The 19301-nt window shown below is 38.2% G+C and overlaps 1 protein-coding gene across 1 annotated transcript in view; it reads left to right on the top strand.

Annotated features, from left to right (window-relative positions):
* The first annotated feature begins 1365 nt into the window (after positions 1–1365).
* The window catches only part of NUP54 (nucleoporin 54), a 30497-nt gene continuing 12561 nt past the window's right edge, over positions 1366–19301 (top strand). The window contains exons 1-8 of the mRNA XM_040624973.1: positions 1366–1791; positions 5476–5559; positions 5663–5809; positions 12414–12640; positions 14635–14822; positions 15803–15999; positions 17322–17376; positions 17836–17929. Coding sequence (XP_040480907.1) covers positions 1725–1791; positions 5476–5559; positions 5663–5809; positions 12414–12640; positions 14635–14822; positions 15803–15999; positions 17322–17376; positions 17836–17929 — 1059 coding nt within the window. The 5' untranslated portion in view covers positions 1366–1724. The remainder of the gene's footprint in view (positions 1792–5475; positions 5560–5662; positions 5810–12413; positions 12641–14634; positions 14823–15802; positions 16000–17321; positions 17377–17835; positions 17930–19301) is intronic.

The raw sequence follows: 19301 nt of genomic DNA on the forward strand, positions 1-19301 counted from the left end.
CAGGACCGGACTGTGCTGTTTTAGAAAGGGTGGTCAGGGAAGGCTTCCTATGGAAGAAATATTCACCCATTCTTTTTCACACACCCCCCCATCCTTCTCCCCTTCCATCCGTTATTTCTGTGATTTCACCCTGCGGGCTCTCCTAGCTCTCCGGCCATGCTCTCTCAGGCTCCCTCGAGGGCTGTTTGCTCTTTTCTTAGTCCCTGTGCTCAGCTGCAGCCTCTTCTCACTTGATAACTCTTCCTGACAATCCCATTGACTCCCTGACTTCAATTACAACCTAAACATTTACAGCCAAAACACGGGTCTCTGTTCAGCCTCAGCGGCACATACCAAACACCTGCTGGATATCCTTCGCCAAATCCAGAAAGTAAAAATAGGAATTCATTTTTTCTAGTCTTCGTTCCAAATTCCCATTACTGGGGAATGGCATCACAATCCACCCAAACAAGCCACAAACCAGGGACCCTTGCTAGACTCCTTTCCCTTCCCTCTACAGCCCATCAATCATCAAGTCCATCCGCTGCTGTCTCCCTTCCTGCTGTCCTCTTCCCTGCATCAGCACTCTCACTGGGGCTCTTGCAATTACCACCGTTGGCGTGATTTAATTTTTTGAATAGGTAAACTGTTTACATTTTCAAAAAGCTTAAAAGGGGTTTATAGTGAAAAGTCTTCTTCCACTCATCTCCCAGACACCCAGTTCGTCTTCCCAGAGGCAACTGTTACTCACTTTATATATATATATATATATATATATATATATATCTTTTCAGGAATATTTTATACAAGAATATGTATTTATATAGTCTAACCCTTTTTTCCATCACCAAAATTGTAGCATACCATAGACGGTATTCTGGTTGTTTTTTATGTAATACATCTTTGAGATCTTTCTTTTCAGTACATAAAGAGCTTTACTGTTCCCATTTCATGTCTGAATAGTATTCCTTTGTATAAATGCAACTAAGCAAATCCGTTTGTTTCCAGTCACTTGTTATTATACACCACGCTGTAACCAACAACCCTGTAGTCCAAAATTTTGCCCAGTCATTTAAAAGATAAATTCCTAGAAGTAACTGGGTCCAAAGAGTTGTCATTCTGATAGACACAATGGCTTTTGTTATTATTTTTATTAAAGTATACAAGCACATAGATTTAAATCAAATAATCCTATCAGGTTTGCTACTTTAAAAAAAAGGAAGCTAAACATACATTCTCAAAGCCACCTCTGTTAACCCCATTTTTTTTTTTTTTTTATTTAGCCCGGTGCCTAGATAACAGGCTGCTTCGTGAATTTTCACGAGTTTTATCATTATCCATCGACTCTACACTACTGAGATGAGGGTTTGGCCTTCCTACCTGGGCCTCATTACACACTCGTATTCAGCCTCACGCACACCTTTTCCAAGCGTCCTCCCTAAGGCAGTTTTTAAGGGCTTCCAGACCGCACGCCCCCCCTCCCCTGCCCCCGAGAACTCCCAGCATTTCCCCTCGGTTGTGAAGCCCCACGCCACGTGAAGCCACTAAGCCCCCGGAAGCTGGCCGGACCGAGGGCGTTCCCGCTCCAACCCCCGCCCCCTACGCCTTTCCGGCGTTCCGGCCTCTGAGGCTAGGCCAGAAAAGAGGCGGAACTCCGTAATCCGAGGGCAGTTTCCCCGCGGGACTGAAAAGCGGAGGGCACCGAGTGTCGCGGGAGCAGCGCCTTGGTCCCCTGCTCCCGCGACATGGCCTTCAACTTTGGGGCTCCCTCGGGCACCTCTGGCACCGCTGCAGCCACCGCGGCCCCCGCGGGTGAGTGATCCTCTCGGACCTTCTCCCGGGGAAGAAGGGAGGCCTCGGGTCCACCCCCTCGGTCCGAGATTCTCCTGTTCGGGGATCCTGGGGGGTGGGGGGGTCTCCTGGCTGCTTGGGGATTTTAGGTGCTTCGGAAAAGGGCGGGCCGCGGCAGAGCGGGCCCAGGCGGCTCCTGAGGAGGCCGCGGGGGAATTCGAGGCCTAGCGTGTGGCTCTCACGCTGCGCGTGGGTCCCCGGAGGGCCTTGTCCTCCTAGGGTTCGCTTCCCGCCGCCTGGGAGTCATTCTCGGAGAGACCGGAGGGCGGCTCCTCTTTCCCATTGCGGGAGACCCGCTCTGTCCTCCTCACCTCAGCCTCCGGGACCCGCGGGAACGCTTGCTCGGCTCCCGCTGCTGGGCTCGGTGAGGTTAAGGCTGGGGAGCCGCGGGCGCTGCCCTGCGGCTCCTTCGGTGCTGGCCCTTTGGTCCTTGCCGCGGGACTTCCCGCTCCTGCTCCTCTCTCCTGTCCCCACCTCCTCTTTCTTAACTCCTTTGGAGCTAAGACTAGGTTTGTCTTTGTTCCCTTCTGTAAAACCTGCTGACTTTTCTAATCCTTATCTTGCTTTCTTTTTTTTCTTCTTCTTTCCCCTCCCCCGTTTTAAAATTTTGTTTATTTTTTTGCCTACACGCCGATCAGGATTTGGTGGGCTTGAGACTGCCAACTCCACCGCCAGTGGGTTTAATTTTGGGGGTTTCGGATTAACTGCTAATCCTGCAGTGAACTTTAATATTGGGAATTTCGGTGTTTCTACTACTTCGGCGACTCCGTTCAATTTTGGTAACAGTCTGGCAAGTGCAGGTAGATACTGCGGGTCGTTTGTGTAAAGAATGTTGGGAGCTGGAGTCCAAGAATATTTTGTGGTTCCTAGTTTTGGAAAGAACAGGGACTTGTCTAATGAGGAAAGGAAATTCATTTCCTAGTGTCAAATCAAAAACATTTGTATCTAGTTTTGACTGTTTTAGAAGATTTGGTTTTAAGCAGTCTTGCAAGTTGTAATGTTCCTTTGTTAAACTTGCATTTGAACAGAATATACCTTCCAAGTGATAAGAATTTGGAATGGATTATTATTTTGAGTAGAACATGTTTTCCAAATTGTTATATATCTCTTCCAAAATAGAAGCTCAGCAGTCAGGTCCATTTCTCTGGGATTCTTGGACTCCTGCAGTCATTTTTTTTTTTTTCATTTTTGCTGCATCTTTCATTGAAATTTCATTTTATTGTCCATGTGTTTCCCAAGAGAAACAAGTCTTATACGAACAGCAGTATCCTGTTTTGTTTTTTTTAAGGTGTATAACAACAATAATGTATTTGATCCACTCAGCAGATTAGGATACGTTTCTATAAGATACGTAATTATAGAAAGAGCCCCCAATTTTTTACTGGATTTTTTGAGAAATGAGCAGAGCAATTTGATTGTCAGCACTGAATTCTAGTAGGTGGGCTAGACATCTTTGCATTAAAAAAAAATAATGAAGATTTTAGTATCTATATGGATTGAAGCTCATTGGAAATTTGCAAAACACAAACTATAATATCTATATATGTATATAAATTTAAAATAGGTCTGTGTGTACTTTATATTCAGTTATCCTGTAGAAAAGTCTTGTTCCTCTGCTGCTCGTATATGAGTTTATTGTCCATATTCTCTTACATTATGCCACTTAATGCCCATGCCAATTATATGCATTTGGTAAACATTATTTATTCCCTAAAATTTATTTGGGTATTTGTGCAGTATTTGTTACTGCAGTGCAACTATACCTTGGCATCTGATTTGAAACGTTTTGAACAATACTTGAAACCTTGGATTCCAAAGATAAAACTGTCCGTTATCGTTGAGGTGTATTTAAAGTGATCACGTATCACTGTCATTGGTATGTTTATTTTTCCTGTTTGCTTAAAATTGGCACTGGGTGAAACAACATTATTCTGAAATTTGTGTTTCCAAACAAAGCCACCCAGCTTGTAATTCAACAACAATAAATAAACCTGTTGATATTTGCTTGATTTCATGTTCATTTGGAGTTATCACTGTTAAGTATTGAGTTGTGATAATATAACTGTATTTTAACCACTTTTATATATGTTCATTAACTGAGCCTTCAGCAAAGGGATGATAGAAATTCTTGTTCATTTTGTGTCTTTGCAGATCCACTATTACTAGTAAACATTTTTGGCATTAGGAAGCATGATAAGATACTGATACTGTGTAGCCAATTCAGAATATATCATAGTTTTTCTGTAGAAGGGAAGAATAATAAAAAAGATTGAGAACAATGTCCTATACTTTTAGGTGATTTTTTTTTTTTAATCAAAATGTTTACGGTTTCTAATACTGCAGTAAGACATACAAGAAAATAGAGTATTTGGTTATGTCTACAACATGCAGTCTATTGTTAAGTAATTTTTCAAATCAAAATTATATGATGAATATCAGAGGATTGGGGTTATTTCCTCCTTATAACTTTTATATAACAAGAATCTGTCTCTTATACTAGAAATATATGAAATTTAAAGTTAGAATTGCAAACAACTGTGGCATAACAGCACTAATGGTTCAAACATTTTTCTTAAAAGTCTTTCTTGGCACACGTTGGTAATCAGGTAAAAACTGACAATAAGAAAAAAACCCATAAAACAATATTAGATTGTCTATATTCCATCCCATTCGTATGTCATGTTTCATATGGTTATGATGATTTGCATTTCTAAACTTACCTAAAAATGAAATTTGTGTGTCTGGCAGTTGCCAAACTAGTGCAGAGAGCTGTGCTGGTTCTGTGCTCCTTCCCTACCACTGCCTTCCACTTGGGGGGTTTTCTCCCCCTTACCCCTTCCTTCAAGAAACACATTCTTGTTGTAGGGAGGTCAGTATGTTTCCTTTGAAAAGTTCCTAAGTTTTCATGAAGACTAAGTAGAAATATAAGCTAAAAGAGAATATAAGTTAATTCACCAAAGCCAGAGTTGCAAACTGGCACCACAGTCTGCCAGTATGATCTGTTTGACACACTGTTTTAAAAACACTTGAATTTGTTGCCAAGAAAAAATTGAATTAGGGTTTAAAATTCTGTAAATTTCACATAGAAAATCTAGATCTTCTGTTTGTCTTGGGAAAAATAGGAATATACAACACTACTAAACTACCATTCTCCTGTGGCAGTAATCTGCTGGAATTTAGAAACTGCTGCCACTTTTAAAAACTCTTCACATTGAACAGTTCTAGCCGTCAGTAAACACCCAGTCTACTTCACTCGTTAATGTTCTCAGCCTAAATCTTGTAGGCATTTGAATTTGCAACTCCTATTCTAAAAAGTACATGCATAGTCATTTTAGAGGTTGTTAAGCATGGTAATAGGCTTAACATGTTTTCTCAGCTGTAACTGTTGATCAGCCCTTTAGTTGAAGGGTATATATTGCATTGTGGTATTTCTATTTTAAATACTTAGTCACTTATTTCTTGCAACGTATTGACTTCTTAATTAGTAGTATAGTTTTTAAAAAATGGAAGTTGAAAGTAGAGAAAGGAAAAATTAGATCAAAATATTTTGTCTTTTTATGTGGCAATGACGTAAAATAATTTGAAAAAGAAATTAGGTATATAAAAGATTCTTCTTTTCTGTTTTATTTATCCTTTTTAAATTAGGTGGGTTTGGAGGATTTGGGACAACTTCTACAACAGCAGGTTCTGCATTCAGCTTTTCTGCTCCAGCTAACACAGGCACTACTGGTAAGAGGATGTCTTAAGTCATTTGGAGAAGTGAATGAGCTAGAGATCAGATTTTTTTGTTGTTGTTGTTTAACTTACGCAATTAAAATTTTTTCCTTCAAAGGACTCTTCGGTGGAACTCAGAACAAAGGTTTTGGCTTTGGTACTGGTTTTGGCACAACAACTGGAAGTGGTACTGGTTTAGGTACTGGTTTGGGAACTGGACTGGGATTTGGAGGATTTAATACACAGCAGCAGCAACAGCAAACTAGTAAGTATGAGAGGCCTTCATCTTACTTCAGATATAAAACTGTAACATATAGGTAACATTGAGCACACTGTTCAAAACACTTTCATGGATATCTCTTTTTTTTGAAGATTTATCAATATTATGTTCCACAAGACTCCAAAAGCTACTTCTCTAGTTTATATATGTTGATAGCAACTGGGGAGAAGACTGATTGGCAGGATCACGATTATAAAGCCTCTGTGTTTAATAGCATTCCGTTTAAATTTTTGTTGTTGCTAAAGGTAACACACAAAAAACTGCACAAAATACAGCTTAATGAATTACATATAAGGTGAATGCCCTTATAACCACTGCCTGTGTCAGGAGGCGGCCTCTGGCTATACTGTCTGTGATATGTCTAATCTCAGTTATCTGCTGACTTCCTGGACACTACCTCTTATTCATTGAAAACTTTGGCAACGGGCTGTTAGTCTTGTTTTTCTTTTCAACTTCTATCTGTGAGGGTTATTTAAGCATCACATGACTGTATATTCAAACAGCCATGCCACCTACCTTTTATTCCAAAGACCTCTTCCATTTCTCTTAGACATTTCTTACCCTGGACCTTGGCAACATCTGAAAATGTTCTGATTTCAAAATCACTAATGTGAACATCCCACAACCTATTGTTCTTTTAGCCTGCCTTTTTAAATACTTCGAATATAGCTGTTCTTAGACCTCATTAGTTCTTTAGACCAGTGACATTTTCATTTAGACCATTAGACCATTTAGACCATTTTCTGTTCTTCCATGAGCTCCTTCTTATCTTCACTATCCTCTCTAATTAGCTTAGATTCCATGTCCTTCCATTTCAGTCACTGGTTACCAATATGCTAAACTTCCTTGTCATTGTATCATGTGCCTGAGGGGGTAAAAAATCCCAGGGAGGTGAAAGCCCAACTGTTTATCTAGATACTGCTTGAGAAAATCACACAATACAAAAGATGGAATAGTACCTCTAAATTCTTAATCGCTGACTTAAGTTGGGGCCTCAACATTGCCTGGTAATTCTTAGAAGTTTCTTTATTTAATTTATTCTCCCAACTTCTATAACAGTTAAACCTTTATTCTCTTCAAATCTCAGATTTCTCTGTTCTTATTTTTAGCAGACTGCCTTGACCTCCACTTCAAAGAGAAAATAAAATCCCTCATTGCAGTTCCTTCAGCTTCCTTCTACCAAATCTGTTTATCTACCTCCCTCTATACTCATCCTTTTCCCTTTTCACCTGTGCTCTGGATCTCATTCTTCCAAGCAACCCTTGTACTATTGATTATTCTTTCCAGCAACACCCCTCTCCCCAAAATAATCTTCATCTTCTCTCCCCAAGGATCCTTCTTATCCACATTTAAACAACCTGAAGTTTCTTTCTTCTTAATAGAGTAACCACAAAACAAAACAACTTTAATCTCAAATCACACTTCAGTTGCTGTTCTCTTCTCCCCTTCATAAACTACATAAAATAGTTATGGAAAAGGGGGATCCCTTTCTGTTGTCTTCTGTTACCTCTTAGCCCACACTGATCTGGATTCTGTTTTCTTGTTCTACTCAGTTAAGATCATTAATCCTCTCAAATCCAATGAATACTTACTGTTCTTTACGTAGATGAAAAATTTAATACACAAAAATAAGAGTAAAATGACCCCATATTCTACTGAATAGGTTCAATAAAAGTCAGAATTTGCCACACTTGTTTTATCTATCTCCTTTCCCACCCTTTTTTTTAATTGCTGAAGTATTTTAAAGCAAATCCCAAACATATCCTTTCACCCTCACTTTACTGTGCTGCTCTCTTTAAAAACATAGACTTCATTCCAACTTACCATTAATAATTCCTTGGTATCCTCTAATAATCACATTTCCCCATATATTTCATTAAGGTTTTCTTCAGTTGGTTTATTCAAATCATGATCCAAACAAGATCCCCACATTCATTTTCTTGTTATGTCTCAAGGTTATTTGTTTTTGTTTTTGTTTTTTTTAGAAAGAGAAAGTGTGCAAGGAGAGGGGGCAGAGGGAGAGGGAGAGAGAGAATCTTAAGCAGGCTCCACACCTAGTGTGGAGCCCGATGCAGAGCTGGATCTCACAACCCTGAGCTGAAATCAAGTCAGACGCTTAACCAACTGAGCCTCCTAGGCGCCCCTCAAGTTTATTTTTAGTATAGAGAGTTCCCCACTCCTTTTTTCCTCCTCAAGAATTATTGGAGAAACTGGGCCAGCTGTGAATTCTAGATTTGTTTCCTTGTAGTATCATTTAACTTTATCCCCCATTTTTCTGGTAAATGAAGTTAGCTTTAAGTACTTCATTAGGTTCACGTTTGACTTTATGGCATGGATACTTTGCCAGTTGTGCAGTGTACTTCATACTGCATCACATTAAAAGGTGTATCCCTCTTTTGGTGATGCTAAGATTGATCAGTGGGTTCAGGGGGTGACAGCCAATCTGCCTTGTAAAGTTCATCTTCAGCCTTTAACTTAATGGTTTCATTCATTGATGATCATTGCTTCAATCAATTATTTTTTTTTAATTTTTATTTTTTTAAATTTTTATTTATTTATTTTGATGTAAAGTTCGACAATTCATTATTTGCGTATAACACCCAGTGCACCATACATATGTGCCCTCCTTACCACCCATCACCAGCCTATTCCATTCCCCCACCCCCCTCCCCTCTGAGGCCCTCAGTTTGTTTCTCAGAGTCCATAGTCTCTCATGGTTCATTCCCCCTTCTGATTACCCCCCCTTTGTTTATCCCTTTCTTTTCCTACCGATCTTCCTAGTTCTTATGTTCCATAGATGAGAGAAACCATATGGTAATTGTCTTTCTCTGCTTGACTTATTTCACTTAGCATTATCTCCTCCAGTGCCGTCCATGTTGCAGCAAATGTTGAGAAATTGTTCTTTTTGATAGCTGAGTAATATTCCATTGTATATATGGACCACAAATCTTAATCCAGTCATCTGTTGAAGGGCATCTTGGCTCCTTCCACGATTTAGCTATTGTGGACAATGCTGCTATGAACATTGGGGTGCATATGGCCCTTCTCTTCACTACATCTGTATCTTTGGGGTAAATACCCAGTAGTGCAAATGGCTGGATCATAGGGTAGCTCAATTTTTAACTTTTTAAGGGACCTCCACACTGTTTTCCAGATTGGCTGTACCAACTTGCATTCCCACCAACAATGTAGGAGGGATCCCCTTTCTCCACATCCTCTCCAACAATTGTTGTTTCTTGCCTTGTCATTTTTTGCCATTCTAACTGGCGTAAGGTGGTATCTTAGTGTGGTTTTGATTTGAATTTCCCTGATGGCTAATGATTTTGAACATATTTTCATGTGTCTGTTAGCCATTTGTATGTCTTCATTGGAAAATTATTAGGAGTTGCAAAATGGTGATTTTCTAACTCTGCCCTCCCTTCCACACTAAAATTCTTCTGTAAAAGGAAGTTTTTATTCATCCCCCGAGATTGCTTAGTCACCCTGAAATATAATTTGTATAGGAAAGGCAGGCTAAATTCTTTTTAATTGACAGTTTTTGTAAGAAGTTGTTGGTGGCCCACTTACTTCCAGTGGTGTCCAAGGAATTGAGGTTTTTAAAATTTTTTATCTTTAAAAAAATATAATTCTGAACGCAAGAGTTTTAATAAATTGAATGTGCTTGAGTTGGTTGCATTCATTATTCTTTCTGATGATCAAATTGTCGGTTTTGGCCTATATGAGCCCTTAACTTCAACAATAACCTGGTCTTTTTTTTTTCTTACCTAATTGTTTAGTACTCCTTATTGCTTCTACTGGTTCATCTTCTCCTTTTTACCAGAGATTTGCACATGCTGTTCATCTGCCCCTACATCATGGCCTGGCTGACTGCTTCCTTTACAAAGCATTAGTGAACTTCTAGTGGCGCAGCCTTCTCTTGACCTCCTGCCCCCGACTTGATTAGCCCCCTGGTTTAGTACTCTCATAGCTTCTGTATTTCTCTGAGGAACTGATCACAGTTGTTACTATTTGCTTGATGTGCTCAGTTTGTTTACCACTCTGTCCTTAGTGTTTAGCTCTATGTCTGCCATGTAGCGGATACTCAATTAGTATTTGTCAAACGACTGAATGTATGTATGTGCGATATATAAAAGGAGGCGAGACTATATATTGTCAGGAAATGTAAAGGAAAAGAGCTTTCCAAGGAAGATGTATGTTCAATGAAATTTGAAGATTTTCTTGGGAGCTACGGAGTAATCAACAGCATGAGGGCCCTGAGAAAGTAGAAAGTTATGAGAAGTCAAATATGGTAAGGTTTGAAAAGAGTGTATTGGGTTTTGTAATTTGAGTTCCTCAATGCCTTCTAGCTGGTGAACTGAGTAGACTAGTATGGCTGTAATCTGGTTTGAAGTGTAAAAAAGAAGCTAAATGTAAATCAGTACAGATCATAGTTTATCTCATTTAAAAGTTGGAGAGAGAAAGCCTAGGAATTTCTTGGCCAATGCTACAATAAATAGCTTATTTTTTTAAAAAAAGGTTTTATTTATTTGAGAGAGAGAGAACAAGTGGGGAGAGGGATGGGAGGAGAGGGAGAAGGAGACTCCCTGCTGAGCAGGGAGCCCAGCGTGAGGCTCGATCCCAGGACCCTGGGATCATGATCTGAGCTGAAGGCAGATGCTTACCCACTGAGACACCCAGGCACCCCTACAATAAATAGCTTATTGAGCTTATAATAACCAGGATACAAGTCTTCTGGCTTCTAGTCCAATTCTTTACAATTTTTATATGTGCCCATTTGGAAATTAATACTGTTCATCTGGAGGGTAACAAGAGACCCTCTCTAGCCCTGTAGCAGCCCCAGTGACCTTGTGGTACTTAGAATCTTTAGACCTGAAAGAAAACTTAAATATCGTCTAATATAGTGGCCCTAAAACTCAGAGCATTTTGATATTCATGATTTTTCTCTCCTCTCTATACCATTTGTATTAAGAATTTTAAGTCAGTTTACTTTTATTTATTTATTTATTTATTTTTTAATTTTTTTTTTTTTAAGATTTTTATTTATTCGACAGAGAGAGAGACAGCCAGCGAGAGAGGAAACACAAGCAGGGGGAGTGGGAGAGGAAGAAGCAGGCTCATAGGGGAGGAGCCTGACGTGGGGCTCGATCCCATAAAGCCGGGATCACGCCCTGAGCCGAAGGCAGACGCTTAACCGCTGTGCCACCCAGGCGCCCCTTGTCAGTTTACTTTTAAACATTACATATTTATTTTAAAAGCTTAAGATTTGTACTACTGCTATAACTGGAAAACCAGTATCATTTGCTATAAACACAGGATAACTAAAATTAACTACACAGAAAATTTAATAGTGTTAATAGAGTCTAGCTAATTCTTTTGCCTTAAGCTCTAAGCCTTAGACTCATTCTTTCCCTTGGTAAAATGTGAGATAAGCAGGTGTTTTGGGGCGTCTGGGTGGCTCAGCCGTTAAGCTCTGCCTTTGGCTCGGGTCATGATCCCAGGGTCCTGGGATCAAGCCTCACGTTGGGCTCCCTGCTCACCTGGAAGTCTGCTTCTCTTTCTCACACTCCCCTTGCTTGTGTTCCCTCTCTCTCTGTCTCTCTCTATCAAGTAAATAAAATCTTAAAAACAACAACAACAACAACAGGTGTTGAGTCATTAAAGGCAGACTAGCACTGAACTGAGACTTAAAATATATTATCAGATAATTAAAAGGTAACTTTTTGTTACATGAATTAGTCCATTTAGTGACTCAACTATTGCCTGACAGCTGTAATTTCATGTACTGGGGATACTTACTTTCCACTTTGGAGATACTGATCTGATCTAACAACTTTACCCTTTCTGTTGGAGAAATTGTAGCACAGAGAAGTAAAGTAAACAAAAATCATTTGTTGTTCTTTTTACTATATATTTCTTTGTAGTAAGGGAAGGAAAAGTGATTAATTTGTTATTGATAAAACACTGATATAATGATTCTTTTTGCTTACTTTGTGTCCTCCGATTTGTATTTATTATACACATATAATAGCAATAAAGGTTAGAAAAGTAACATTATAAGGATTGTCCTAGTATATCAGTTCCCTAATGTTGCCGTAACAAAGTAGCACAGACTTAGTGTATTAATACGAATTTATTATCTCATAGTTCTGGAGATCAGAAAGTCGGAAATGGGTTTCACTGGGCTAATATCAAGTGTTGGCAGGGCTGTGTTACTTCTTGAGGCTCTAAGGGTGAATCCATTCCCTGGCCTTATCCAGCTGTCAGTCTCTCTCCGCATTTCCTAGCTTGTAGCCCCTTCCTTCATCTTCACATCTCACTTTGACTCTGACCTCCCCCTTCCCTCTTCAGGACCTTTATGATTGTGTTGAGCCCACTTAGTGATAATCCAGGAAGTCTGAACTCAATCTCTTAATTTCATCAGATCTACAGAGTTTCTTCTGCTATGTAAAGTAACATATTTACAGGTTCTGGGGATTAGTATGTGGACGTTGAAGGGGAAGGGGCATTATTCTGCCTGCCATACCTAGGATCTGAATTGATTATTTTTCTTTTTTTCTTTTGAAATACTAATTATGGGGTACATTTCTAGCATTAGGTGGTCTCTTCAGTCAGCCCACACAAGCTCCTACACAGTCCAACCAACTGATAAATACTGCAAGTGCTCTTTCTGCTCCAACGCTGTTGGGAGATGAGAGGGATGCTATTTTAGCAAAATGGAATCAGCTGCAGGCCTTTTGGGGAACAGGAAAAGGATATTTCAACAATAACATTCCACCAGTGGAATTCACACAAGAAAATCCCTTTTGCCGATTTAAGGTATTAGTATTTCTTTTGATCCTCACTTGAAGAGAGTGTGTAAGAAAGAATGTGATATTTGGATTAAAATAATACGAAGAAAACAATTGCTTGGTCTTAGTACTCCTTGAATATGGTACAATTATACTTTTGTTTTAAAGATATAGACATTATTAAATTGAAGTGATTTCTTACATATATGTGATTGAAGGTGACCAGAGTATGAATGAAGGAAGGAATGATCAAAATGTAATTTAAAACTGAGGAAAAAATTAACAGAAGAAGAGTGGTGTGCTTGATACCTGTAACGTGGAGACCCAAAACTAGAATTTAGTGATGCCATCTAACATCGTCCGGGAATGTACACCGTAGCCAGCAGACAGGGTATATGTTCTGTTGGGCTTGTATAATTCTGTTGTCACTGTTACAGCTGGATGCCAAAGCCATTAAAATAGTACGATCCTTTTCTTTCTGATGCCATGCCTACCAAACAACCTTCTCAGTTGAATTTGACTTCCCAGAGATTGTTTCATCAGCCAGTGAGAATATTTAGGTCTACTTGATGGCGTATTTTTCATAACTTATGTATTGCAATCCAGTTTATACTTCAGCCACTTTTTTTTTAAAGACATATTTAAAATTTTTTAGAGAGCACACATGTGAGCAGCGGTGGCGGGGGGGGGGTGGCGCAGAGGGAGAGAGAGAATCCCAAGCAGATTCTACAAAGGACTGTGGAGCCTGATTTGGGGCTTTATCCCACAACCCTAAGATACTGACCTGAGCCAAAACCAAGAGTCAGACGCTCAACCAACTAAGCCACCTAGGTACCCCAGCCACTTTTCAGTGGCAAAAAAAAAAAAAAAGCCCTGCTTTTTGTTGCCTGTATCAGTCTCCAATCAATATGTATGTAAGTCTGTGTTTGGAGCTGCAAGGCTGAGGATCAGACCCTTCTCAACATGGTTAAACAACAATAAAGTGACTAGCTTATCTGTCTCATCACTCTAACAAAAAGAATTTTTAAGTGTATGTAGTTGAAATTTTAATACTTTTGTTTACTAACTTAAGAGCTATACAGTGGACCTTGGTTGAATATAACTTTTTTTTAAGTTGATACATAACATACATATGGTAAAATGAGAACTAGTCTAGAATGAATTTAAATTTCTTTTTTAAAAGTTGGATTGTGGGGCTCCTGGGTGGCTCAATTAGTTAAGCAATCAGACTCTTGATTTTGGCTCAGGTCATGGGATCCAGCCCTGCATAGGGCTCTTTGCTCAGGGGGGAGTCTGCTGGAGATTCTCTCTGTCTCCCCTGCCTCCCCATAAATAAATCTTTTTTATAATGTTTTTTATAATGTTGCATTATAAATGGTGACAAAAGGCTTCTATCTAAAAGAGTAATTCATTAATTCCTTAGGTATAATTTGTCATATTTAATATTATGTTAAAAACTAACATGCTTCATAAAGTTTTGTATTACATGAAATCATACAGTGATGTAGACATTCTTTTATAATTTGTAAGTTTGTAGTATTGTAAGTTTGACAGTGTTAGTCTACTTTAAAAATACTTATATTTAGAAAGAAAGTATGATAAATCATATCTTTGTATATCTAAAACTTAGTTTAAGATTCTGTAAGTCAATATAGGAAAATAAATTAGGTCTCAGTCCATGACTTTGCAGTCATTTTTATGACATGCATAGTTGTTTCATCAGAGTTCAGAAACACCCAACAATAATGAATATCAAAGTTTTTTAGAGGAGAAGGCTATTTGGTTACTCTGTTGAAGAGGAAATTTTAATTTCACTGTAAGTTTATATTATTCTTGGGTAATAGCTTCTTTTTATACTTGTGTGATGACCTAGGGCACAGAGTCATGGGAAAAATAATTATTTCCTTCATCAGCAGACATTAAGCTGTTTTCCCTGTTTTAGCAGATATTTAACATTAATATTAAACATCTGATGTAAAATCTGTACATAGTTTTGATATTGTTTATTTTGTCATTCTACAGGCAGTAGGATATAGTTGTATGCCCAATAATAAAGATGAAGATGGGCTAGTGGTTTTAGTTTTCAACAAAAAAGAAACAGATGTTCGAAGCCAGCAACAGCAGTTGGTAGAATCATTGCATAAAGTTTTGGGAGGAAACCAGACGCTTACTGTAAATGTAGAGGGTATTAAAACATTGCCAGATGATCAGTAAGTATACATTAAATATACTATATACTTCTGTGTGCCTTGGTCCAAAGAGAGTGATCCAACAGCATTTTTGTTGATAAAGCACAAATTAAATCTTAAAGCAGAATGTTGTTACTCAGCTAGTGGTTATTCAGTATTTATAATAACATTTGTTTAAAAGCTTTTTTCTTAATCTTGGAGTTATTTTATATCTGTCTGTCTATCTATCTATATCTATCTGAGGCAGGAGGGGCAGAGAGAGTGGGGAGAGAGAATCTTGCAGGCTCCACACCGACTGTGGAGACCAGATGCGGGGTTTGATCTCACAACTGTGAGATCATGATCTGAACCGAAATCAGGAGTCAGACATTTAACCGACTGAGCCACCCAGGCGCGCCTTAATCTTGGAGTTCTTAACTTACTGGGTGCTAATAATTCCTTAGATTTTTTTCATTCAGAAACAGGAAGAAACGTTAATCATGGCTGTGTGTGCAAATCAAAGGCCACAAAGGTGTTACTGGAAAGTTTTAACTGATTACTATTCATGCTCATTCATGGATAAATATGAGTCATTTACTTATGTCTTCTGTATAATGTTCATACTTAGTGGCAAAAACATCTACTTTGGGATATGTTGGGTTAGAAGAATTATTGCTAGTAAGATGCAATAACTGAGATCAGATAAGCTTCAACAGAATCTCCAAAGTACTTCTCAATTCTGGAAAAGATTGTAACATTTACATAGGACTTTGCAGCAAAGCAAACCTTTTACAAATATATGTCTGTCTCATTTTAACTTTATCATTTAAGTTGATTAACAAGTGAACATAACATTAAGTAAGGGTTCCTTATTTTCCAGGATTTGAGAAAATACTATTATCTCTTCTAAAACAGTGATTTCTGAATTCAGCTAGCACCTTTCTAAAATCACCTGCTGTACTGATATGGAGTTGTAGCTATGAGTTGTGTGCTATTTTATAACTTGGTTATTTTTCCCCCAGGACAGAAGTTGTCATTTATGTTGTTGAGCGTTCTCCAAATGGTACTTCAAGAAGAGTTCCAGCTACAACACTATATGCCCATTTTGAACAAACTAATATAAAAACACAGTTGCAGCAACTTGGTGTGACCCTTTCTATGACTAGAACGGAACTTTCTCCTGCACAAATCAAACAGCTGTTACAGAATCCTCCTGCTGGTATGTTTTTAGTCAGAGTTGAGGAAATGAAAGATTTAGAAATATATATGCTTCCTCTATTTTGGGAGGTATTAGTGGTTATTAATAAAACCAGTGTCTATCATGTCTGCTAATTTGGGACAAAGTTTTGAATGTTTTCATTGTATTACTTCACTTAGCTTTTTTATTCTGTAGCCAATATGCTTGTTAGAAAGGGCAATGACAAACTAAAGAAAAATAATCCATAAACCATCTACCCAAAGGTAATTCACTTTTAATATTTTTCTTTCTTTCTAACTTGTGCTGAGTATTCAAGTAAAACCTAAATAAATGTGTTCTCACCAAAAAAGACTGTGGATGGCATAACTAGATTGACTGTATTACAGATCCTCTTTATCTCCTTTTCACAGAAATAGCTACTACTAATAATTTATTATACTCTATTAGTCCTTTATCTGTGATTTTAATGTAGCATATGTACATGGAAATCCTTAAAAAGATTCTGCACTGTACATTTTTGGCAACTCGCCTTTTCAGTTGTAGTATTTCTTAGCGCTTCCCATCCCATATCAGTACATGAAAGTAAATATTCTTTTTAAAAATCTACATGGACTAGCATGGATGTACCTTCACTTAATTTCAATATCATTTCCACTTTCTCATTATTATAAACTATGCACAATTAAACATCCTTGTAAATATGTCTTAGAACATGTGGATATGTATTTTAGAATAGATCTCTGGTAATGAAATTTTTAAGTCAGGATTATGTATATTTTATGTATTGTTGGATACTGCCAAATTGCTCTCCAAAGTTGTACGCGTTGTAACAGGAATGTGTTTTCTCATATTTTTCTTTTTTAATTTCTCATTTTGATCTGTTTTTGCCAGCAATGAGATTATCAGTCTTTAATTTTGCCATTCTGATTGCAAAAAATCACATACTTTCATTAGCATTTCCCTGATTTCTCGTCAGTTGAGCATCTTTTTATATGTTTATTAGCTATGTTTGTATCTTTTATGAATTAACATTTCATGTCCTTTACCTGTTTTCTATTAGGTGTTTTTGTCTTCCTTTCTGATTTATAGGAACTATTTCTATATTCTGGAGGTTAATCTATTATCCTGTAGGTTGTAGGTGTTTTCTTTCAGTCTATAATTTTTTTTAAGCTTTATCCTACAAAAATTTTCATTTTTGTAGTGGTCGTATTGAACAGTCATTTTTCATTACAGCTGCTGGATTTTTTTTTTTTTTAATCTTACTTTAGGAATGCCTTTCCCATACAGATATTATAAAAATGGGGAATAGTTTTTTTCAGAAAAAATATTTCTTCTTTTGGTAGGTGTTGATCCTATTATCTGGGAACAAGCCAAGGTGGATAACCCTGATTCTGAGAAGTAAGTGTACCTTCATCTTATTTTCATATAAGAACTAATATTTGCTAAAGAATGTTGACCCCTGGCTGGTTCAGTCCGTAGAGCATGGAACTCTTGATCTCAGGGTCACAAGTTCAAGCCCCACGTTGGGCATGGGAGCCTACTTAAAAAAAAAAAAAAGTTGACTGATAAGGCCATGCTAGTATGGCAAAAACCTCGAAATCTGAATATCACTTCCCTAATTATACTTGCCTTTAAAAATATGATTTTTGACTGAACTTTATTTCATTTGTAAAATAAGAAGTTTGAATAAAATCTGTGATTTAACATTGTTGATTTCATTGTCATTGATCTGCCTGTGAACCCTAGAAATTTATTGTGAAATTACATGAATGTTATTAAGAAAACCCTAATTTCTTGTACTTTGTAATAATAGTAAAAGGCTTAAGGTCTGATAATTGACCACTTGGATTTCTTCAGGTTAATTCCTGTACCCATGGTGGGTTTCAAAGAACTTCTTCGAAGACTGAAGGTTCAAGATCAGATGACTAAGCAGCATCAGACCAGATTAGATGTAAGCATTTAGCTTCATTCTCTGCCTCTGGGAATAGTAAAAGAAATTACAGACACTTCTTTTTACCGTGTGGATTACTGTTGTGTCTTAGAGGGAAACAGTATAGTGTATGCCGCAAATAAACAACTACAGTTTTGTGCAACTACTTAATACAGAGCCTCCAAAATCATGTAAATCTGATTTGGTATATTTTAACAAAGAATTTAGAATTGTTGCTTAGCATTGCTATTAGGCTTTTATTTCCATTTCCAGCCAGGGAATGTGTATTATTATTATTTGGGGGGGGGTTCCTTTTTTTATTTAAATTCAGTTAATTAACATATAGTGTATTATTAGTTTCAGAGGTAGAGTTCAGTGATTTACCAGTTGAATATAACACCCAGTGCTCATTCCATCAAGTGCCCTCCTTAATGCTCGTCACTGAGTTACCCCATCCCCCCCCCCCACCGCCCCTCCAGCAACACTCGGTTTGTTTCCTGTAACAAGAAGACTACATAAAAAGTCTCTTACGGTTTGTCCCCTTTCTGTTTTCATCTTATTTTTCCTGGGTTTGTTTCTTTTACTGACCATCATGCTGTATGTATTGTCCTTCGATGTGCTTGTTGGAGATGTTCTCAGCCTAGCACAGTCCTTTTATCCATTATATATTCCACAGAATTAGTGTCACTATTTAGATTGTTTCATTCTGCTTTTATAATTATGCCCACTTTTGTGCACAAACGAGCACAAGGGCTGGAATTTGAGGGGAAGAGTGTCAGTTTGAGTCCTTGTCAATCTGAGCTGAAGGTGTGTTGACTTGGCATTGAGCAGGTGGCAGGCTGTGCATGCTCACTCAGGCAGGAGGCAGCTGGTCTGTAAATTTGGGAACCCCAGGCCGATGGCCTCATGTATCATGGGGATGTGGCTGGTTTTGCTTTTAACTTTTGTTTTTCTGGGAAACTCTCTCTCTCCTCCTATTCTGAATGAAAGCCTTGCTGGATAGAGTATTCTTGGCTGTAGATTTTTTCCTTTTAGCACTTGGAATTTATCATGCCGCTCTCTTCTGGCCTACAGTTTCTGCTGAAAAACCCATTGATAGCTGTATGGGATTTCCCTTGTATGTAACTACTTTCCTTTCTCTGGCAGCTTTTAAAATTCGCTATCACTGCTTTTGGCCATCTTATTTACTTTGTGTCTGGTTGCAACTCTTTGGGTTGGTGGTGTTGGGGCTCTCTGTGCCTCCTGGATCTGGATTTCTTTCCTTCCCCAGATTCAGGAAGTTTTCAGCTATTATTTCTTCAGACAAATCTGCCCCCTTTTCTCACTCTTCTCCCTCTGGGATCCCTATCATGTGACTGTTATGCTTGATACTGTCGCTGAGTTCCCTGGGGCT

This window comes from Ursus maritimus, unplaced genomic scaffold (assembly GCF_017311325.1).
Source record: "Ursus maritimus isolate PB19 unplaced genomic scaffold, ASM1731132v1 scaffold_8, whole genome shotgun sequence".
Classification (NCBI taxonomy): Eukaryota; Metazoa; Chordata; class Mammalia; order Carnivora; family Ursidae; genus Ursus; species Ursus maritimus.